General features: G+C 35.7%; 2 protein-coding genes across 4 annotated transcripts; one reads left to right on the top strand and one right to left on the bottom strand.

Moving 5' to 3' along the window:
* Nucleotides 1–95: 95 nt before the first annotated feature.
* On the bottom strand, nt 96–14484 carry nktr (natural killer cell triggering receptor). 3 transcript variants are annotated; one of them, XM_039666956.2, is made up of 17 exons: nt 14376–14484; nt 12773–12849; nt 11500–11574; nt 10713–10820; nt 10568–10612; nt 9182–9269; nt 7947–7976; nt 7623–7768; nt 6923–7136; nt 6675–6833; nt 6308–6395; nt 5978–6126; nt 1987–4737; nt 1812–1895; nt 1645–1701; nt 745–837; nt 96–643 (listed from the first exon to the last, which is right to left on the bottom strand). In XM_039666956.2, exons 2-17 carry the CDS (start codon nt 12828–12830, stop codon nt 574–576), a joined length of 4215 nt encoding a protein of 1404 aa, XP_039522890.2. In that variant the 5' UTR covers nt 12831–12849; nt 14376–14484; the 3' UTR covers nt 96–573. The 3 variants fall into 3 exon arrangements, with proteins under 3 accessions (XP_039522890.2, XP_039522892.2, XP_088982054.1); XM_039666958.2 differs by lacking the exons at nt 11500–11574; nt 12773–12849; nt 14376–14484 and adding an exon at nt 10254–10281 and having other exon boundaries at nt 10713–10777; XM_089125928.1 differs by lacking the exons at nt 10568–10612; nt 10713–10820; nt 11500–11574; nt 12773–12849; nt 14376–14484 and adding an exon at nt 10254–10292.
* A 526-nt stretch (nt 14485–15010) lies between these two features.
* sec22c (SEC22 homolog C, vesicle trafficking protein) lies at nt 15011–21012 on the top strand. The gene is made up of 7 exons (XM_039666959.2): nt 15011–15195; nt 16050–16261; nt 16887–17050; nt 17185–17364; nt 17469–17587; nt 18500–18565; nt 18661–21012. Exons 2-7 carry the CDS (start codon nt 16080–16082, stop codon nt 18859–18861), a joined length of 912 nt encoding a protein of 303 aa, XP_039522893.2. The 5' UTR covers nt 15011–15195; nt 16050–16079; the 3' UTR covers nt 18862–21012.
* Nucleotides 21013–24742: the final 3730 nt, after the last annotated feature.

Here is a 24742-nt window from a genome sequence, read left to right on the forward strand (position 1 = left end):
TGACTGTATAATGCATCATAGTCAACTTTGTGTACATTTGCAGGAGTCAATGAAACTAAAAGAACACGTCATCTCACAGAATACACATTATAGGCTTTCACAAACAAATGTAGTTTTATTTACAATTGGCAAGTTTCGTTTCTTATATTTAAATGGTGCATTAATAAGCAGCACTTGATACATTCAGCAAAGACTTTTTGTTTTTATGTACAAAAAAATGCACTTTTAAACAAAACATTAATTTGGCCAAAACTAAAAATTTCCCATCCATGTCTACCCTTGACTGCATGTTAAAATCCTTCCAAACATGACTGAGGTAAGTGGCTGTTTATATACAACCTTAGCTTTACAATTAAAGAGTTTCTATGCACATTTTCTTAGGAATAATAGAAAAATTTACCAGAATAAAGCAGTGACATTCATACATAGACTCAGTAGAACATATTACACATTACATATTGATACAGTGGACATCAAAATACATACTTCACAACACTTAAACTGAGTCTATCGTTCAAAAAAAGCATTTGAAGGAGGATAAGGCAGCTTATTGCTACTTCTTTTAAATTCAACTCAGCTGTATCGACTGCTTCGGCTATGACTTCGTTGCCTGGACGAACTGCGACTGTAGGAGCGATATGACCTGAACGTGAAAACAGATATCAAAGAATTAGCTTCAGTGAGGCACATTATCAAATTCACACAAAACAGTTGTGGTAATACGAGGATTTATTTATGATGTACCTGGACCTGCGATCAGAGCTCTCGCTTCTCCGACGTCCTCTTCTCCTGCTACGACTGCGGCTGCGGCTAGAATAACTATCGTAAGACTCAGACCTGTTTCCAGGAATGAAACACATAATGCAAAGAATAATTAAATAACACCAAGTTAAAATCAAAGTGCATTAATTAGGGATGCTCATATCGACCGTTTAACCGTTAACTTGGACCGATTAATACGATCAGTTAAACGGTTAAAAAATTAAAAGTTAATTTTTAATTAGTTTGCTGCACGATAAAAAAATACTACATAGCCTATATTTGTTAACTCACGGGGTGCGCGCGTAACTTTTTAAAAATAAAAACTACACAAGGTGTGGATTAAGGTAGGCCTGCTATTTTTATTTGACGAACAAACGTAGTCTGACGGAAAGTAAATTGACGGTTTTTCAAAGCTTCAGACAGATTCAGTGGTTTCTTTTTGTCATCTTAATTCGTGAATTAAGCTATTTAGTGTAGGCCTATTTTATGTTTTATAACGGGAAAATGAAATGAGCATCCCTAGCGTTAAAGGGTTGGTTTACCCAAAAATGAAAATTCTGTCAGTATTTACTCACCCTCATGTTGTTCCAAACCTCTACGTGTTTACTTGTTCTGCCGAACACAAAGGAAGATATTTGGAAGAATGTTTTAATCAAACAGATCTCATTCCCCATTGACTTTCATAGTAGGAAAAAACATACAATGGTAGTCAATGGGGAATGAGATCTGTTTGATTAAAACATTCTTCCAAATATCTTCCTTTGTGTTCGGCAGAACAAGTAAACACGTAGAGGTTTGGAACAACATGAGGGTGAGTAAATACTGACAGAATTTTCATTTTTGGGTGAACCAACCCTTTAATAATTTTGACTCAATGCTCACCTTGATGTGTCGCTACCTCTATACTGACTTCTAGAACGGCTCCTACTGTCTGTGTGACTAAAACAAGATCAAGTGGCATTTTAATTAATAAGGAACATAACACATTACACATACACTTCAAAGGGTTTAAAAAAAACATTAGACTGAAGCAGAGATAAATATCTTACCTACGATAACTTCGGTAGGTGCTACTTCGAGATCGAGAGTGCCCTCTACTGTATCTACTCCTGCTTCTACTTCTACTGTAGCTCCTGTGTGAAAACATGAAAACACATACAAAATTGACTTGACCTGAAAGATTGGACATATGTAGACAAGAAAAAAATGCCAGTTGTAACCAACCTGGAAGTGTAGGTGTAGCTTCTGGACCTGCTCCTGGAATGGCTATATGAATGGGACCTACTTCTGCGTGTGGACCTGTGACTGGACACAGACCTTGACTTGTTCTGAGAGTGATTAAGGGATCCAGCTCTTTCTCCTGTTGTCGGAAGGGAGTCTTCTTCACTTGAGCTGTCTGGATTTCTGGGTCTCTGATTTAACCGAGCCGTCTTTCGTACCTCGTCAAAGAGGGATCCTGGACGGACTCTACTCTTGCTTTTGATCTCAATTTTGAGACCCTGAGCCTTTCCATCCAGTTGATCCTGCTGTTTGTTTATTTTCATAATGGAAGTCTTTGTACTGATGGCCTGCATAACATTCATGTCTTTCAAAGGTTTCCATTTTTTTTCAATTGCTGAGACAGGACTGTCACCAGGTAAAGTTTCCTCTGGCTGACTGCCATGAGATAAAGTAGGTCCAATAGTATTAGAGTTTCCTTTTTCTATTTGAGGTGGAACAAGCACACTACTATTATTCAGAATATTTTTCAGTGGAGAAATGCCAATCGCTTTGGGACCTGGTTCCTGAACCTCTGGGATGCGCTCTGGAGAACGTTTTTCAACTTTATTTGGGTCTCTTGGTTTGACTCTTGCCAAGTTAGTGTCTGAAAGATTGGTCTCTAGATCAGTGGATGGCTTTGGAATCTCTGGATGTCTTTGAGCTGAAATTGCAGTATTGCGATTTACCTTATTGCGATTAGTCATCTTCCCATTCTCATCAATACTTTTGGAAGACTCTACTGAAAACTTGTCTTCGATATTCCCTTTATCCTGATCCTTACTCGCTGAGACTTTGGGCTTGATCTTTCCAGATTTTACATGAATTTTTACTGCATCACTGACAGAATCAGGATTTGCTATGTATAATTGTTTTGATTGAGTGACTGAATCATCCTCTTCCCCTTCATCACCAAACTCCAGTGGCGGCTGCCAGTGAAATGTCTCTTTTGGCTTCTGGTGCTTCTTGGATTTCTTTGCCTTGGCTCTGCGAGATCCTGACCTGGAAGAGTTCTTCCTTTTGTGCTTGTGCTTACGCTTGGCTTTTTTCTTGTGTTTTGAATTTTTTTTGTCTGCAGACTGTTCCTCGTTACTTTTGAATAGCTTGAGCATTTCTGTCCCATGGTTTGACCATAAAGGGTCATCATCCTCTGATTCTGAACTAGCCTCTCCTTCCTCTTTTTCAGATACATGTTTGGCATCACCACCTACCATTTTGTTTGGCATTTCAGGGTCACTCTCAGACTCCCAGCAACGAGCCAAAATCTGCCTCTTTTTTGTTTCAGTAAGTCCTTTCTCCTTAACAGGGATTTGGTTGTGTTCTGCAGCAGTGTTCATACTTGAGTTCTCTCCTTCACTTTCCCATCCTGATACATTGTTGTTGTTTGGTTCTTTCCTTTGAATGGGGTTCTTGCTTTTCATTGCCATTGCTTGTAGATCTGACAGACAATCAAGAGTGTTTCTCTGTACCAAGGAATCATTGTGTCCGTGGAGAGGACTGTATGGACTATCAGATAAATCCTCTGAGGAAGGAGATGTATATTTGGGGACACTGCCATGATTTGCATGCTTGTCCCTATTTTGGCCATTTTTGTAAGAACTACAATGTTTTCTCTTTTTTTCGATGGATCTTTCTTTGTTTGAACCATATGATTCTGACCTAGTGCAGGAGGAAGATTGGCTGCCGTACTGACTCAGTGATTTGCTGCTGCTTCTTGATTGACTGCGTGACCTGCTTCTAGACAAACTGCTTTGCAGGAGCCTATCAGGAACATTATTGTTACTGCTGCTGAGGCCTTTGTGACTAACAGCTGTGTCTGACTTTGAAGAGGACATTTTTTCCAGAGGTACATTTGATGATGGGCTGATGAGTGCATTAGAAGCTGGGGCTGATTTTACATTACTCTCTTGGATGCGGACGTAAGAGGGTTTCCAGGGTTTCTGGCCTGGTTTCCATCGAGAGGGAGGTGGACTGTCACTCAAAGGCAAAACAGAGACACTCTCTGAAGATGCTGCTGCTGGCGCTTTGGATTCTTCACCTTGAACCGATCTAGGGACAGACTTGTCTAATTTGGAAATACCACCCGCTTTAGGCTTTGACTTTCGAGGGGATCTCAACTCCTTTCTTTTCCTGGAACGTGGTGGGGTTTCTGAACTAAACCTAGACTTTGAACTTGTTCTTGACCTTGTCCTGTATCTAGATCGAGAACGGGACACTGACCTAGAATGCGTAACAGACCGCCCTGATCGACTACGACTTGACCTCACAGATGACCGGCCCCGCCTTTCAGATCTTGAGCAACTTCTGGAATAGGATCTGCTTCTGGACCTCGAATAAGATCGTGAATCTTTAGAAGAGCTTGATAGGTAACGTCTCCTTTCTGACTCAGATCGATATGATCTGTGGGAGTGACGTGAGGTCGAACGAGAGTAAGAACGAGAGGATGATCGAGAATGTCTCCTTCCAGTAGGGCCTGAGAGTTTTGACCTTTTACTTGAGGACCCATTCATCTCACCCTCAGACAGGGAGGTATCTTTAGTCTTGCTCTTTTTATGTTTCTTTGAGTGCTTTCGTTTCTTATTTTTCTTCTTGCGTTTGGTTTTCTTTTTTTCTTTTCTAGATTGATACCGACTGGAGTTTACAGAGGCCTCACTTAAGGAATGCTCTTCTGATCTGGACCTAGACCTGGACCTTGGGGTATCACTTCTGTCATCCCATCTGTTTAAACAATATTTTAAAATTACAGGAAGAAAAAAAATCTATGTTCCAACTAGGACTGGACGATATGGCCCACATATTATCATGATAAAAAAAAAAAAATCAGTCTATATCTGCAATTATGTCAAATCTTTATTTTTTTTTTAAATATAAAGGCAGATTTGTGCTCCTGAATGAAAGTTGTAGAAACCAGACAGCTAATTGTGGTTTTATCATCAGAACATGACAAACACTTGGCAAACAGATGAACATTAAACAAATTTAAATGTCACGTTTACATGTGATTATAAGCTGACAGTAGCATTAACCTGAGTTGGGATAGAGATGTAAATGTTGATAAAAACTGTAAAAAAAAAATTTAGTGTAAAATTTCATTAGGTAAAATTGAGCGTTCCCTAGTATTTGGATCATATTAACAACAGGTAAAACCATGCATTGCACCTCACCACCACCATGGTAAAAAGTAACTATATTGTTTCTATGGTATTTATAAAAAACAGTAATAGAAATAACAAACTGCTATAGCTTAATAATAATAATAATAAATACTGTAATTATATCCAATTACTTTAATAAGTTTAATTTCTACTTTAATAATATAATTAAATTCAATATGAAAATCCCACATTTCTGCCACAGCACTATGGTTACAGTTTGCGTTACTAAAGTAAATCCACAGTAAATGTTTGAGATTTGTGGATTAAAAAAGCCTTCTAACTGGATCATTGTGGCTCAAACTTTCTCCTGTTTTCCACGTCAGAGTTGTTGAGAATGTCAGCACGGTTTCATCTGGCTTTAAAATAGTTTAAATCACGAGGGATTTGATTTGTGGTTTGTATGAGACAACTCTGCACCAAACTGGAACATTTTATTTCACTGGACCTCACAGAGCTGGTAAGTGGTTGCGTGACTGAGACGGTCAGCAAGTAAACGAGCAGCTCTGTTTTGTTTGCTGCTTAATGTATCTAATACACAACAGAAATGGCAGCACTTATAAGTTAGGCAAGTTGGTACTGGCTTCAGTGTACCGATCTGCAACATTAATTACTGTTATCGGTTCATAGACTAGCCCTAGTTCCAACTATAAGTTTCATAAAAACCCATTTCTGAAAGCAAATCAAAAGAACATGAACTCAGATAAACCAGAAATATACTCCTAATATTATCTTGACATATATAAATAATTCTGATGAAAAATACAGTAGATCCATACTTTCATGCATAACATTACATAATATACCTTTCTCCTTTACTCCATCTCTCCACGCTGGGGGGCTGGTAAGCCTTGGTCCTCTGCATTTCCTCTTTCCAGTGTGGGGGAGTCTCACTGCTCCCCCGTTCCCCTTCTGACTCTGATCTGGATTTTGACCGCGGGGGTGTATGGTACCTCTGCAGGGGGAATAAAAAATAACACTTCATGCATGGCCCTTCAAACAGATAATTAGAATTGGAATTAAAACAACTATATATATATATTTAAACATGCTTTTTGTCCGTTGTCCTTTGTACAATGTCATTCTGTGTCAGTTTTTTCTGTAAGTGATAGAAATGTAATTCACAGTTGTCATACCATAGTTCCGCGTCCTTTGATCTTGCGTCCAGATTTTGTGACAGATGGTTTGGTGTCATTTGCAGCCATAATCATGTCCTGTTCAACCCTATTGTGGGGTGAGGTGGTGAGAGAAGTATCAGTTTCAAGACCCTACCCCTATTGGTTTAAAATACAGCATCAAAACAGCCCCATGGATTTCAGGGATTAATCATTAAGCAAGAAAACTAAAATATTAATCACTATGGTTTGCTTGTAACACTTAAAAAATTGACCCCAGAGAATTTCAGATAATTATCTAATAACTGGGGATGGGGAGGACAGATTCTTGTGATGTTTGAATGCAAAGAGGAACATCTGTTTGTTGAATTGTACAAAAGACACTAACGTTTCAATGGTCTCCTCCTGGGAAGGCATGTCTCTGCGGAGCAGGAAACGGTTTTCTGGCACGGGTGGGATCTCTTCTGGTCGAACCACAGGCTTCTCCCTTTTCACATTTTTCTCAGCCTCACCATCATCTTCCTCTGCCATCTCTCCCTCACCAAGACTGTGAATCAGGAAAAACATAGATTTATGAGAGATATTAAACAACCTAAATAAAGGTCAACCATGGTTACACTGGTTACAATAATTTACCTTCCATGTACTGCTGTTTTAACTGTGTCTCTCTCCTTCTTTGTCTCTTTTCTTTTTCTCTTTGAGTGCTTACTCTTAGAGTTTCTTTTCCTCTTTCGAGATGCACACTTTTTGTCAGACTCTCCTTCAGGGGAGGAATACTGAGTTGAAGTCTCTGAGGAACTCTGCGAGTCATCCTCAGAGTGGAACGTTTTCCTCCTTTTGACTTGAAGAACTAAAGAAAGTACATCAAATTTAGCCAGAAAATGTACTGAACAGCTGTAATTATACAGAATGCAAGTTATTAAACTCTCTTTACCTCTGCTTACATTATCAGAGCATGTGATTTAATTAGTTTATTTTAAACTGGAGCTTTCGGTACATGGCATGAAATAAACAACATTTAAGCGACTGGATTATAGCACATCACCTGCCGTCCTTGGTTAGGGGTAAAACTAAACATGGAGAAGTGATTTGTTACTTGATGCTTTGTCATGTCACGCCTGGCTAGGACTGTAGGAGTGTAAGTGTATTAGTATGCAGTGTTTCAAAAGCACCCGTTCTATTTTTAAATACCATACTTAATCGAACAATGCAGTTTATCTAGAGATTAAAAAAATATTCTCCATCAGATACAGACAAGTTCAGACAGCGTAGTGATAGGAATTCAATATGCAGCCAAAATTCCTAGTTGGTCTCTCATTCACAGGAACAAGCTTACCATCATTAGCAGACTTTGTAATCAGCTGTCCACAGTCAATCACTCTGACGTCAGCATAGGGTCTGCTGGCTGAGTCAGTCTTCAGCCCCTCGATTTTCTTTATGACCTCAAAGCCTGAGATGACCAGCCCAAAGACCACATGCACTCTAAATTAAACCAACAATCCTTAGTTACAAGAACTTGGGGGATTTAAGAGAAAATCTTGCATACAAATCAAGTAATAAATTTCAGTTATAATAAATAAATTATTTCTAAACTAAAAAGCAATTTCCTACAGTATGGCTTGAACTATAACAGTTAAACAAAGTCCACTTATGAACGTACCCATCTAGGTGAGGCGCTGTCTTTGTAGTTCTGTTATGAGGCAAATTACATAATGGAGTCCAGGTCATCCATCAGGTACATGTGGGTGAAAAAAATAAACGGAAGAAAATTTAGTCCATAAAAAAAAACCCACACACACACACACACACAAACACACACATTCAGTCATTCATCAAGAAGAAATCTGAGTATCTATTCAAACAGAATTCAAACTTCAGAGTAATTTAAAACCAGCAGTGCTTGCACAATAACACAGGCTGGATGAATAAATACTAATGATGAACAGGGGCAGGTCCAACATCTGCCAACATTATGCTGACAAAAACAATTAAACCTGTTTAAAAAATATCATAGGGACAACTTCAATTAGAAATCAGTGTGTCCATGGCAGGAAAATACATCCTGTAATGCTAAACTTGAAATTCAACAATAATTGAAAGACATCAGGTTCTCTGTGATGGGAGAACAGGTATTTAATGAGGTAAAAACATTATATAAAGATAAACAAAAGCCAGTGCTAGCTAAAAGCAACCAGAAATACACAAGTCAGGAGAGAGAAGCACAGCCTTGGAGAGACACTTTACCTTGGTAGAGCAGGATGCTAGAGTTTCTGCAAATTTTACACAAAAACGGCAAGAGAAAAATTGTAATACATTTGTAGGCAAAAAGGGAATTTCTTTCTGATGTAAAAATATTTCTAAATGCACATTGACAAGGGAAAAGGGAGATGAAAATGCACCTGCATCCCACATGAACATGTACACTATGTAGAATCTCCAAAATAAAAAGTGTCAGAATATGCATAAATATATATTTATATATGGTAAAGAGATTGAAGAGGTCTGGGAAAGTTAGACAGCGTGAGCGTGAATGGCAAAAGGAATTTCACTAGTGAGATGTCTTGTCAATAAATTTGGAACAATATAAGTATGAGAGAATTACACCAAAATTAAAGCCCAGATGCTCATTGTGTTTTTGGGCAAGCTCTTATAACAGATACAGGCTTTCAAATGCACATTAATTTAAGTTGCGCCACAGTCCAAAGGCTATGACTGAGCTCTGTCGAAATGATCTTGAGCTCTAGGGGAATACGTAATCTATACATATTGCATGTGTCATTTAATAGTGACCAATCAGTCATATTAAATGGTAAGCAAAAGGTCTGGTGATAAATGGTTGATTCTTTACACACATACACCCTCTGTGAGTCTTATACCAGAATAAATACTACTTACATGAAAAACTGGGACCCATTTGTGTCTTTACCACGGTTGGCCATCGACAAGAGGAAGGCTCTGTCATGTTTGAGAGTAAAGTTCTCATCTGTTGAAAAGAGATACGGACAAAGAAGGACACTGAGTGCTTGTCGACTGCTTCAAAAAGTCGTGTTAAGGAGAAGGACTGCAGCGGGAAAAGAGATGTTCATGAACACCTGTCATCAGTGATGCTTCTATCCTGCTTCTGAACTCTGAGTGTTTCTTATGTTCCTTTGTGTAAAAACAAAGATTTTCTATTCTGAGGGCCACTAAAACAACTACAGTTTACATTAAAACTGTTTATGCCGAATTATTTCTAAAATGGAGTTCACCCAAAACTAAAAACATTTTTTTTTTACACATTCTCATGACATTCCAAACCGGTTGATTCACTCCCTTCTGTAGAGACCATGACAAGATTTTTTTTTTTTTTTAATCAAATACAGTTCTATTCGATGCAACTGCTGGAGCTTTTAAGCTTAAAAAAGATGCAAAAGCTCCATAAAAGTTTTATAAAAAAAAATAGTGCTGTCAAATCCATTAATCGACTCTTAACAGTGTGTGTATACATGTGCACACAATAATATACATGCACACACACACATTTAATTTATACAAATATAATAATATATACACACATACAGTATATTATATAAACACAAACTTGTTTTAGAATCAATTAATTGATTTGACTATTGCAATTGCATAGAAAAGATTGACCTGCACATTATTACAATTTTCTTGTTCTGTTTCACTGAAGAAATAAAGTCTTGTATAATCTGGAATGACATGAGAGATGTAAAAATAAAAATAAAAATTAGGTGAACTAATACTTTTCAAATGCATTGTATTGCATGACAAGACATCCTGGAACACTTAAGAAAGACACAAAATAAAACAATAACAAAAAGAGAAGTCAGTCAAACAAATCAATTTCAAGGTCCACATGTCCATGACGTCCAGTGTGGACGTTTTTCATGGCTCACATTTGGGATTGGGAATAGGGAATGTTTAGTCTACATTGTGTTACTGCACTGTGTACATCTCTTACCTTCTCATTTTGCAAAAGACCACAATCTCTATAAATAAAAGAATATGTTGAAAATTTTAGGCAAGAAGACTGGACCTTTAAATGAATAAATAGCCCTTAATCTCCATGCTGACTCAAAAAAGAAGATCATTTTAAGATCACAGAGACAAGATTCTCAGCAACAGCGAGATAAACAAAACAAAACAAAACAATGGCTGGTAATTCATGCACAGAACTGAGATGCCCATTCAAAAGTCATGCAAAAGATGTTAAAACAATCAAATTAAGGCACCTTGTGCTTGATAAAGATCAGAACGTATCTGAAGACTGCTTACCTTCAAAGAAACCACCATATATAGATTCTCCTCCTCTTCCATTGCCTAAGCAAAGAAAAGCACATTCATTTATAAGCACACAGACAATTGAGTATAACCAACCATCTCCAATATCTGAGTCAGTTATGAGTATGGCTTCACGTACCCTCCGTGAAATCACCCCCCTGGATCATGAAGTTCTTTACAACTCTATGGAAAGTTGAGCCTTTATAGCATAATTTTTTTCTTGTAGTTTTGCCACTGCCTTTCTCGCCTGCAAGCAAACCAAAGAATTACATCATTTCTGATTACTTTTATATAACAAACCTGGTGTGCGCAGCTCAGCAATGTACCGGCCATAAATAAAAAAAAAGACCATGATTTCACAGACTAAGCTTTTAAAAAAGTGAACATACTTAAATTAATACTAATACTGTTAAATACTGTACTCTAAATTGAAAAACTGGAATCTGTTCTAAAGCATAATTTTACATAGACAGCAAAAGGTTAATCCAATATCTGATCAGCATGGAAGAGATTCCGATAAAGGCGAATAAATACGGTGGGTGAGGGTGTGGGTGACATGGGGATTGGTATATGCAATAAAACAGTCAGCTGAAGGCATGAGTCTCTCATTTCAAGCTCAGCTGGTGAGAAAAAAAAGATCCCAGCATTGACCCAAAGCATAACCAACTTGAATTTATGACCAAACCATCTCAATGCAGACTAACGCAGCTTCTGTATTCTAGGAACAGGCTGTAAATACAGCTTTGGTTGTTTTACAGCCAGGATTTAGTCACCTTATATAGGTTTATTTTTGCCCTATATCCCTATAAGCTTATGCTTGTGTACATGGACATGAATTGGTATTGGAACTCTTTACACATTTAAAGTCTCAGTCTAGGTAAAATAACTTGCTGTAGCATGTTAAGCAATTTCTGTAGAATACGTACCAGTGCACAGCCAAAGAAAATTTTTGCTTGTCTTGGGACAAACGTCTGAGAACAGTTGAAAGACAATTCGTCCAACTAGAAGAAAGCAGAAGGAAACGTTATACTCGTGGATCAGAAATGAGAAAACGTTTTTTCGAAACGAGAACGATGAGAAAAATGAGAAAACAGAAATGTTTATATATATAAAGATTAGTTAGATTAATGTGACTATAACTGCAATTCAATTTATTAGCTATCATTTATAGGTTGATTTCAGTGTGGAAAACGGCAACACCTCCTATATATTCAAATTATGAATATTATAATATTTCTTATATAATATTTTATAATTTTTTTTCAAATCATAATATTTTTTTCTTAAATATAGACGAATGTGTGCACACACACATTCATGTATATTTAACGAAAAAATATTATTTATATATAAAATATTTATATTTATTTATAATATAAAGTATATAATCTATATACAGTATATACATAAAAAAATGTCTTAAATATATATAAGCATAAGTGTGTATTTATATGTATAAAATAATTATACACAGTGCACCCACATATATTATGTAAACACAAACTTTTATTTTGGATGCGATTAATCGTTTGACAGCCCTAATTCAAATACAAGAGCATTTAAATTTAAGTGCGTTTTTGCAAACATAAAGATAGGCCTATCCAATTAATTTATATGTGATAAAATGAACATAAACAGGGTGTTAAAACATTTGCTTTGTAAAATAATGAGTATAAAATCTCTAAGTAAGAGATTTTGGCTTCATGAAGCACGTGTCTTTCTTATAACACATAATTAGTGGTATACTGAGGTGAAACCCAGACATTTTTTAGTCTGTAGTTCATTAAAACAGCCCTGCAGGACAGGGTGTGGATTGCAACAACAGCTCACTCACTGGCACATGAATATTAACCACCATTACCCAAGCACTTATAAAATGCACATGTAATGTTTCGCTTTCGTTATTAGGCACTTATTATTACTAGCTTGTTTATCTTTTGTACAAGCTCCATAACTTCAAAATGTCAGTACAAAAACGCTTGAAGTTAAAGTTGAACACTCTGAACCCCTTTTAAATGTTACTATTTAAAACATTTGCTCAAAAACACTAATGTTGACTGCTAAAGATAGTTTCTGTAGTTGATTTTGAAATACAATGCCAAACAGATATAAGCAAACATTTTAAGCATTTATCTATCAAAACTTGTACTTTTAACTATTTGACCTTCACACAACACTATTTTGATTGTCACATCTTACCTGGTTCTCTGTTGATTTCCACATCGAAATAGCACTGAGGTCGATCTTTTACCCCCATTTTGAAAAGAGTGGGCTTCCTGTAGTGCAAAATCACAGCAAAATACAGTTAAATGCTGTATTCCCTATCACCTACACCAGGAAGAAATCCATTTGTCAGATATCTTAGAGGACATTGTTTCTCTCCAGTTTCAGGTGGATCCTGATTCGTAAGTGAACAGAAAGTCAGACACTGAGATTGGGGAAGTGTTTCGGTTAACCAATGAGATGTAAATCTCCATGCATGGCCCTTCAACCTCAACTTCCACCCCCTTTTTTGAGAACTGCTCTGTCTATCACCGAGTGATGAATTAGAAATTGTTGCTGTGATGAGCGCTGTCATCCTGAACTAGGAACCTTTATTCAACTAGATGTGATGCTATCTTTGAGCTAGAAACTTCTGTATAGGGAGGAGCTCCACATTTAGTTTTAAATGGACCAGACTAAAACAAGAACTAAGCAGATAAAAAAAAAAAGGTAAATAGTAACATCTGTATCCTGTCACACAGCACTGACTCTCTAATCGCAGACAATAAAGTCTTTTAGCTTAACAGAGGAATGACTTGCTATCAGATTAACACAACATCTCAAATTACAAGAGGGGAATGAAGTTATTGAACTTCCTTAGGGCACATATTATATCACAACTACAGAAAATGTCGTGCCAGCTGCTTTCTCATTTCAAAACAACTCAGTTTATCAGTCCTCTAACTGCTAACGTTACTTGGTGAAATGGCAAATGTCAGACTGAATGTCACAAGGGGAAAAGGGCGACATTTTCACGTGTTAGACCTAGAAAACACTTTAAAATAAGTTACAAGAGATACACCCAAATTAGATTAATTGTAGATTAATTTCAAATTCTAGATTAATTTCAAAGGTGTTTTTAATAAGCATAGACTTGTTCAATAGACGTTCGCGATGTTTAGCTCCAACAACTACAAACAATATGGCTTAATCCTTTCTAAGACACGTTACATAATGTAGATAGGGTCAAATTAAAGGCCAGTCTCTTTATGGTACTTTATAATACAACAATAACACGTGTATTTAGTATGAGTAAAGTTAGAAGTCATGTTAGGGGTTCAAATAAATGTGCCGAATGTATTAAGGAAAACACCCGTTTATAAATATGCAGGTATTAAAAATTACAATAAGTATTATTATTATGATATCGATTAACTTAATGAACTTAAAATGAACTCGCGTTACCGTATTTTGGATAGCTGCTAAACTAAAATGAGGTGCTCATTCGCTGAGAATATTAGCCAATTGCAAAAGACATTAGCACGGCTAGCTAAAACAACACCTCATGACTGAGGTCAAACAAATTATACTTAAAATTATTGTTTAAAAAAGCATAACTGTAAATAATAAATGTTTACGTTTTGGCCAGAAGTCGTTTGATTGCTAGCTGGCTAACATTGTTTACCATTTAAAGCTAACGACGCATTATAAGAACCTATAAACGGCATCTTCAGTGTTAAATTATTACTACATAAAAACCAGTATGACTCAGATATAGTACTATTCATGAACTGACACAAACATATATTTTTGCGCTTACCTGTATAGGGCAAAAAGCTTTTAACTAACTAAACCCGCTCGGTCGGTCGGCTGATCGTTGTAGCTCCTATTGTGTTGCCAGATCTCTCAGGAGACTCGAGTGATTTTGTTACAGAGGTGTGGTTAAAGGGGATATCTACGTGTGTATGAATTATAAAGAATTTATTGATTTCCATATCTATCACCACATATTCTCCCTACACTACAGAACTGTATACTGCAAATAATTCCCCTAAAAACTGCATACCGGTATGTAAAGGTCGCTCGCTGTATGAAAAAATCCCAACGCTTATAAAAAGTTGACATGGCAACACCGCTTCTCTACTTTCTATTTTGCGGAAACCCACAGCTTTGCAAATTGTTCTTCTTCATTGAAGATATCGAAAATGATTTATATCAATTTATATTATTTATGTTATATTTGTTGAAAAATGTAAAGAATATTTTATATTTAATATTTATTTTAATATAAAATATATTTAAAATATTAAACATATTTACAGTTTTCTTTTTCTTTTCTTTTTTTATCTATGGTCTATGTAAATAGAACACATTCACATAAACCACCATTTGACATTTTGAAATTGATCTTCAGTAATGTAAGGACTTTTATTTTGAAATAACGGCATCCGGTGACGCTCCTGTTTCCCATAATTCAGAGAGACAAACAAAAAGCCCCTGGTTGCGTCTTTATATCATTAAGTCATAAATAACTCTGTAATTATTATTTTGAGACATTTCTAAAACACAGTTTTAAATACACCTGAGCTTTTTTAATTCACTGTTTGTAATTCAGTGTAAATGTATTGAGCTGTCGTAAGGTAAGGGATGGTAAAATGCATTTGCACCTGCTAGCAGTGCCTTGTAGAATGACTGTGTATTTGAACTACTGTATGTGAATTAAAAATCCACTCCACATTTAATGATTGACCATAGGAAATTATATCCAAACTTTGCAAATGTGGTCCAGTTATGTTGGAACCATTGGTTACGCTATCGTACAGTCACAAAACAGTGGTGGATTCCTTTTAAATTTTAAAACTCTGAATACATTTAATTTACCTTTAGTTAAAAATTATTTCATATTAACCATGTTAAACCGTATTGTAATATTATGTTATTATATATGCATATAATGTAAATAAGTGGTAATAATATAGGTATGCACTACATTTTTTTCATTATCTTATAAATGTTTTGATCAATAGACTCAAAAATGTTTGAACTTCGTGTTTAGACATATACATTGTGCCTAAGTATGAATTTAATCAGATTTTATTCAATGCACTAACAACAGCCAGTATTTATGTTACAGTATACTTACCATTGACATGTTAGCCCATGATAAAATTTACAGACAACTTTTGATTTTAATAATGAATTTGTACGTTGAAATGAACATATACTGCTTTAGACTTATTTTTCAGTGTTTGTTAACTCTAATGTTGTTAACAAATTGTACCTTATTCTTAGGTGTTACAAAATAAGCAATAATAAAGTAAAAATGTTAATATTAAAGCATGAGTAGACCTACATTTTTTTTACCACTAGTTTAGTTTACATCCAGTTGCGTCTATACATTTGAAAGATTCTTCTCATCAGACATGCTACAGACGTGCTGTAGTTGTTACTTTGTAATAATTATCTGTGTCTTTCCTCTGCTTCCTCTGTTCAGGATGTGTTCTCATAGAAGCCTCCGAGGAGCATGTCACTGATCCTGTTTGCCTTTGTGGTCCGGGTCAGGGATGGACTCCCTCTCTCCGCCTCCACTGATTTCCTGCATAACAAGGAACTTCAGGAGAGAAAGCAACAGCTGAAAGTGATCTCAAAATCCCTAAGTTTATTACCAGAGAGAGGGACAGTCAGGGGCCATGAACTCAACATTCAGTAAGTGCATTCTTGTTTATGGACAACTCTGTCTTTTAGTGGTCATGGAAACCAAAAGACCAGGAAGTCTGCTCTTGAGCAGTGAATAGTGAATAAGCAGCAATAATGTTGTGCACTGTTCACCCAAAATAAATGTTTACACAGATTTAATTTAGCATCAAATAGGGTAAAGCGAAAGTTACACATTTGACCGTCCATCAATTAGTCCTATTTTGTCATTTAAAGAAGGTTTGTTAGTGGTGACCTGCCAAGGTACTGTGGATGAAAATTAGCCGGAAATTGCACATTTATTTAACATTTATGTGCAGTAAACGTGTATTATTATGAATAAATGAAAAATTGGTATAACCATAATAAACATTACATTTGTTGGCTTGAACATGTAATGTTTCCATTCCACTCTATTTTGACTGTTTAAAGTATTGTTAGAACAGCATCGTGTATCAAACCGAATTTTATGACATGACTGTATTGTTTCGCTAAGTGTTGCCATATCAGACACAGGAACTATAAGAATGTGCCTAGCAATGTGTACCTGCATTCCGGAGTCCGGGATAAGCCAAGGAAATTGGTGACCGCCCTGTGAATTCATTTGTTAACTAAGTGGTCTCTCTGTGTGTTGTAGCTTCCTCTCATCCGAGGGTGTGTCGTACATGACCGTATGTGCATGCAGTCTCCCCGCTGCCACAGCCTTCTGCTTCTTGGAAGACTTGCGCTGGGAATTCACAGCATGCTTCGACAACTCTGCAGTGACCCTGGCAAGCAGGCCGTACCCATTTCTGGAGTTTGGTAAGGTGACAGAAAAGTGCATAGGATTGGTTTTGATTTAAACCATGGATCTGAAACAGATCTTGAGTTTAAGATATTACATTAACAATTGCACTAATTAAGATGCTCATTTTTGTCTGATGGTTTAATTTCAGATAGTGCAATTCAAAAACTCCAGCAGCATTATAACCAGAAAGGGGGTCCATCTCTGGAGGTGACCCTGGCCGAGGTGCAGGAAGACCTCAGGACCAGCCCCCCTCAGGTTCTTACCATGGAGGACGTGGCACTCACCAATGGAGCAGCCAATGGGCATGTAGAAGAAGCAGCTGCGTCAGGTTTGCTATATTGACGATTGCGTTTTTTTTTTTCGTAAGGGTGGCAGCAGCTTAAGTTGGACATATAAGTTTTGACTGATTATTGATTTCTGTTGGTGTTAAAGGTCAAAGTCAGAGATTGGAACCAATCTCAGCACCAGGGATCCTCTCACTGGTTCTTAACATCATGTGTGCTGCCCTCAACCTTATACGTGGTGTTCACCTTATTGAATACACCTTCCAGGTAACACTGTGGTCCAAGTGTTGTATGCAGGTGTTCATTTAAGAGATTTTATGGCTGATAACCAATATATTGCCAACCAATACATTGTCTTCCGTCTAAATAAAGTAAATATATTCACTATTTTGACTAAATTAAACTAAAAACTAAAATAAAATGATTTAAATGCTTCAAGTGAATTCTGGCATTATAATGGACATTATGTAAAATGGATATTCATTTGTATTAATTTTGCTTTACTTTTAACAGTTTATGTTAACATCTTTAAGCAATTGTTAGATGGGTCAAAGGTAATCTAAATATATAATTAGGGCATGCATGAGTGCAATTAAATATCCAGTATCTGCCCATTCTGACTACAAAAAATCTATTATATCAGCCGATACTCTGTATGCTGGTACTGAATAATCTTGTCATGCAATAGCAGATACCCTTGGTTTATTAAAAGCTATATAGGCGGACATACCATAAAGTCATTATTTATATTTGTACACTTATTATTATGTTATTTTTTTGCCTAGCAGACATGGAGGAGATTGGTATCTTGATTCATATCCCTTTTGTTTTGTTATTGTTAAACTAAAACTTTAAAAAGTTGTTTTCATTATTGGAAATAAAGCTGAAAAATATGTATATGTTAATAATATAAAATAAGTTAAAGTACTTAAATAAAAATAGACATATAAAAAAAGATAAAAGCAAATAGCAAAGTACTAAAACGTAAACTAAAATTAAAATTTAAAAATAAAAGCTAATTCAAGATATTAAAAATTCGATGCGTCTATAAATAATAATAAAATAACACTGGTACAAAATCCCTATAATAACTCGTTATATGTAATTAATTAATAAATTAATTGATTCATTATAATTCAGTGAAGTTTTTATTTATGATATGACACCATTTTTTTACAGGATGATTATGATGGTTTGTGGAATGTGGTGGCTTTTCTTTTGGCATTTCTCTGCTGTGTTTGCCAGGTAAATTGCATTACTACTCTACATGTGGCATTTATAACGCCTGTAAATGCACACGAAGCTGCCTAACTCAAATTTGTGTCTCCTTCCTAACACAGTGTCACTTGTACTTGTTCCATACCTGCCAGAAGAAATTGAAAGCCTTCACTCTCCTGACTCTCATCATCTTTTGCAATGCTTTTCTCTTTGGCCCGAGGAACATCTGGCAGCTGGTCTTCCACATGTCCGTGGCCTGCCTCTCCACGCTGCTAACCCTCCACCGCAAACTGCTGGACAGGAACATGGACTGTGGAGTATGAGGACTTCAGGAGCAGGGTGAGATACTAGCAGAAAGGAGGAGACATTTTACTCATGAACTGGTGGCTCACGTAAACTTGATATTGATTTTCGCTTCATCTCTTGCTTTGATCTACTGGTATGATGTTTATTTTGTAGTACGTAGATGGTGAGTGCAATGATGTTTTTTACAGGGGTCTTCAAATACATTGATGAAAAATCAAGTTGTTAATGACATGTCGTGAGTGTAATATGGAGGAATTGTTGAACAGACATGAAGTAAGCATTTTGTTGTTTCTGTTAATTTAATTTTATTTATTTGCTGCAAAATAGGAATACTTACCATTGTTTAAGCTAACTTAAACCTAATCTATTTGTAGGAAGGGTTCATTTTGTTGTAATAAAAACTATAAATTCACATATATTATGTGTAATTAACCTAAAGTGGGCATGGTAGGGAATTCAGTAAAAAAAAATTTTTTTGGACTGTGTCGTTTAATTATGGCTATACTCAATATCTTTTTTTTGTTGTTAATTATATTAGTACTATAATTTGTATACAAAGCACATTCATGTTGGTCTTATGTCATTTTCTACACAAGATAATTTTGTGTAGCCTTTCTACAATACTTGTTCCAAAGACTATAAATCTGAAATCATTTCAACAAATTATCATAATTCTGCATTCATTCTTGGCATGATGTAGAGAAGAAGAACAGGGGCTTAAAAAGTTGCAGGAGCGTGCAAGTCTTAACAAAAATAACAAAAACAGATCATTTATAATTAAAAAAATGTCAGTATACATTTTAGTGTTTATTTAAAGAGGCTAGTTTACATATTATGTAATTATTTATTTGCACTATTTTTCATGAAATTCAAACCACTATGGACAAAAACCACTAGAACGTTTTTTTTGTTTTGCAGCAGTATTATAATTTGATCACGTCAAATCGATCATATTCATTTGATGACAACTTAATATTGAGTTTAAATTTGATCACAAGGATGTCATATCATTTTACACTGACGCAGGATATTAAGTTTGTACTAGTACTGTCAAATCAATTCATTTCGATGAATGAATTGAATTTCGATTATATTTATGTATATTAATATATACATGTATGTGAGTGTGTGTATATACACTATGTATACACACATACATATATTATTTAAATCAAAACTTGTATGTTAGATGTGATTTATCGTGATTAATTGATTTGACAGTACTAGTTTGTACACTGCATTTCTGTTAATTGCAAATGTCATGCACTTGCTATTATTCCTCAAGCAATCCACGTGAAAAAATCATTGGTAACACTATTTTACAGTGTCCTTGTTACATATGTACTTATAGTAAATTATCCATAATTACATGCAACTAACCCTCAATCTAACCCTATATTAAGTAATAATATGTAATTTAATAAAATAAAATTACACTGTAACAATGACACCTTAAAATAAAGTGTAACCAAATGATTTAAGTTCATCGGAAGTAGTTTGCAGGCAAGTAATAAGTGTAGATATAATTATCTGAACAATTCCTAAATTTTTACAAGCAAGCTGTGCTTCTAATGGTTGGTACAAAGTTGTCATTTTTCTGTGTAGTAGCAGCAGCTTGCATGTAAATTTTTTTCGAGGATAACATTTAGTCCTGTGGTATGCTACAGTTTTTTTCAGGTGTCAATGCCTTACATTTTATAATTACAGCTATCAAAATGGAATGAGAATGTGTGTTTGATCATTTCAAAGTGTCAATCTATTCTAAACAATTTAATGCTAATTGTAATAATAGTGCTGTAAGGGCTCTGTTTCTATTGACTGATTATAGGTTTCCTTTTCAGGACAGCATAACAAAGTAAAGTGACATGTTCCATTTGCAATCATGGGTTCTTGATACATTTTTACATTTAAAATGAGCATTTGATTGAAGGTTACGGAGATCACCGCTCTCGGCCTTTTTAATGGATACATATTTACTCACTCCTCATATAATAGACAAAGTGTGTTTGATGAATCTATGAGATATGTATTTTTATATTAATAGTTTTTCATGTTGTAGATTAATTGTTTAGTTGCTCTAAAGAGAAAAGTTGTATTTAGATTAATTGTGTCATACATTTGTGACCTATGTTTTTATAAATCCAATAAACTGTAATTGGTAACTTTAACTGTAATTGGTGCTGGAGGTTATTACTTAAACACTTACAAAAGTATCTTAAGACCAATATTGTCTTGCATCCTACATTTGATTCAGATGCATACAATTAAAACCTTTTCTTTTATCAAGGATATGGCAATTTTGTCATCTTACAGTATATTCTGCATAATGGACAAACAAACACTTTTAGATAGACATTTGAATTGGTTTTGAGTCACTGGAAAACTGCTCTTTTAACTTCTTCCAACATGAACCTCCAGCAACCAACTAAGGGGGCGTTTACACGACACTGTTTTCAACTAAAAACGGAAAACTTTTTATGCTTTTGGCCATTCATTTGCATTTTTGGAGGCCTGAAAACGCAAACTTTTGAAAATGGGTTTCAAAGTGTACGTTTTTGACTACATTTAAACTACATAAATGTGAATCCGTGAATGCTTATTATGTGTTTAATCTATGGGCATGCGCGTTTGGCGCGAGTGCTCTGCCAGCTACTTGTCTGGTATGCATAATACAGCGTTTTTAGTCCTTTTCACGGATCTGTCGTCTGTACTAAGAAAAACATTTCGTTTTTAGTGCATCGTTGTCATGTAAACTTACCCTAAAATTACGTCCTCTAAAATGTGAGCAGATTTGTGTGCACTATTCACATGTTGGAACTTGGTTGTGGCCAAAATCGGATTCAGAAATTTCAAATAAATCAGCAGCTGAACATTATAAGTACACTGTGTGTTTGTCTTATTTGGCTTTTGGGCATTTGCTTGAGCATTTTTTCTGGTTGAATCGAGTCAAGAGTGTTAAAATTAACACTGAAGCAGTGTTAATGTTAATGAGATAAGTGATTAAATGCATTCTGATTGAACCTTATTGAAGACATCTGATATTAACAATCAGAATCACTGAAGGAAATGTCACCATTATGAAGGTCAGTGTTAACTTTAGTTTGGCTCTTAAAAACTTAAAAAAGAATGTCAGTGCCATTGTTTTTTTTTTTTTCTCAAGTTGGACTCAATATTTTTTTTTCTAAGGCACATTTATGAACGCTACTTAAATGTCTTAATTTAACCAAGGCCCGATCCTCGCTTAATATAAGCGGTGTCTGTGAAACCAGGGGCCTATACCATGAAGCCGATTTAGGTGGCTTGGTGTGACCCATGCCTGATGCAATAATTTCTCCACCTGTTTCTACTCCAAATTAAAGGTCACTACAGCAAATGATTTTAAAGAAAAAAATCGTCTTTTAATAGCCTAATGCTTATTTAGAATAATAATTTTGTATGATGTAGATATTATTTATGTAATTTTTTCTTTCATTTTTCTTATAATAATTCATGTGACTAAACATTAATATCAGATGGTGTTTTTAAGGTTGTAATATATGTATTAGAACATTGGGTGGCAGTATAAAACTATAGTGTCTTACAGGCTGAGGGAGCTGTGTACATTTTATGAGGTCAGATGATTGTCAACAGTGCTTTTCAAAAAGCTGTGTTTAATTAAGGTAAAAGTAAAGATTAGGGAAAGATCAAAGACAAAAAAATTCAGATGTCTTTGGCTTCAGCTAGTATTGCTATTTTGATTGAGAAAACCCTGCATTTTTATATCGGTTTCATATCCTCACTTTTGATTCTTTTGAACTGAACATATGACCTGTTGTGTGTAAATAAGACCTGCTGTTGACTTTAAATGATAATGAGGTTTAATGTTAAAACTCTTCAGCTCTTAAGCTGAGATCTGGGACTTGTATGAGTGTAATTTCAACTAAATGACCTAATATCACTTCTGTTGATCCATCCTCTTAGGCTATGATCTATTTATGGAGATTAGGAAAGTCTTTTGAGTAATGCTGGTTTTTAAAATGGCAATACAGACCAAGAAAAAAGGTGTAGGTCACTGAGTAATGCCGGACAAGAAAAACAGTGCAGGCATTACACTTCCAAGTGTTGCTGTCTCTTGGCAGGCAATGGTGCACTGAAAGCTTGGCAGTATACAGTCACCTTCAGTCCAACAGATAAGTGCAGATGTTTGGTTTGACCCAGACCACTCTCTACTGCACTGATCCATTTCATTTCTGTGTTAAACAAGCATGAGAGGATCAGTCCCGGTGTCCTGATTCTGCTGTTGGCGCTCACAGCTCCAATAGCGAGCAACTAACATCTCTTTTACTTAGAAGTTTAAAGGGATAGTTCACTTTGAAATTAATTTTTTATATGTTTTAGCTTACCTCAAGGGCATCCAAGATGTAGGTGTCTTTGTTTCCACAGTATTTTCAATTTTGATATTTTAAGGTCAAACCGTTCTTGTCTGCCAGTCATATAATGGAGGTCTATGGGGTCCACCTCAAAGAGCATGCATGAGTCCAAATTAAACATGATTTAATGACTCGTAAATGTAAGTACACATGGATGGCCTAAGACTCGAAACGAGCGGTTTGTGTGAGAAAACAAACAGTATTTATATCGTAATCACAGTCACATCCAAGTACTCTGAGGGCGAGGGAGCTTCTCTCATTGCATTGACACACATTGATAAACGCTTGTTTTGTGTCTTAGGCCATCAATGTGTACTTACATTTACGAGTCGTTAAATCCTGTTTAATTTGGACTTCTCTGTGCATACTCTTTGAGGTGGACCCCATATACCTCCATTATATGACTGACAGACAAGAACGGTTTGACCTAAAAATATCAGAATTGAAAATACTGTGGAAACAAAGACACCTACATCTTGGATGCCCTTGAGGTAAGCTAAAATATCAAAAATGTATTTCAAAAAGTGAACTATCCCTTTAAGATGCCTATTCATTGCCATTATGACACTGCTTCAGATAAAATCAGCATGAAACTTAAAGGGTTAATTCACCAAAAAAAAAAAAATCATAGACATATACACTAGACCTCACCTGGGGGTTCTAAGCATGCGTCAAAACCGCCGCCATCTTGGAACAGGGGTCTTGTCATAGGAAGTAGCTAGGTAACGCTGCTATCTCTGCCTTTACTTCGAATTCATTGATGGTGGCGGACTTTTGTGCAGCGTATGATGTTCACGGATGAAATCTGAACTAGGAAGAATGTTTAAAAAAAAAAAAAAATTCTTTCTGGAATCAATGATAAATACATGTCTGACCGTTGGAACAAACAAAAAAAACAAGAAAAATCGCATTCATGATGATTTATGGTGATTTTATTTCCGTTAGACCTGTGTCTACTACATTGACGCTGATGCATTAAAGTGGAGGGGCTCCCCTGTTTCAAGATGGCGGCTCTATTGACGCATTCGTTCCAATGAACTGCCGTATCCAAGGTGAGGTCTAGTGTATATGTCTATGAAAAAAAATGATGTCATAAATGACACAAATAACCTTCATGTCGTTCTAAGCCTGTAAGACATCCGTTCATCTTCGGAACACAGTTTAAGATATTTTAGATTTAGTCCGAGAGCTTTCTGTCCCTCCATTGAAAATGTATGTACGGTATACTGTCCTTGTCCAGAAAGGTAATAAAGACATCATCAAAGTAGTCCATGTGACATCAGTGGGTAAGTTAGAATTTTTTGAAGCATCAAAAATACATTTTGGTCCAAAAATATATCTTATTGTATCTGATATCTTTATTTCCTTTCTGAACAAGCACAGTATACCGTGTATACATTTTCAATGGAGGGACAGAAAGCTCTCGGACTAAACTGTTCCGAAGATGATAGGTGAACTAACCCTTTAAGTTGCGTTAGTCTTTTCTTCC

Source organism: Pimephales promelas, chromosome 22 (assembly GCF_988280905.1).
Source record: "Pimephales promelas chromosome 22, fPimPro1.hap1.1, whole genome shotgun sequence".
Lineage (NCBI taxonomy): Eukaryota > Metazoa > Chordata > Actinopteri > Cypriniformes > Leuciscidae > Pimephales > Pimephales promelas.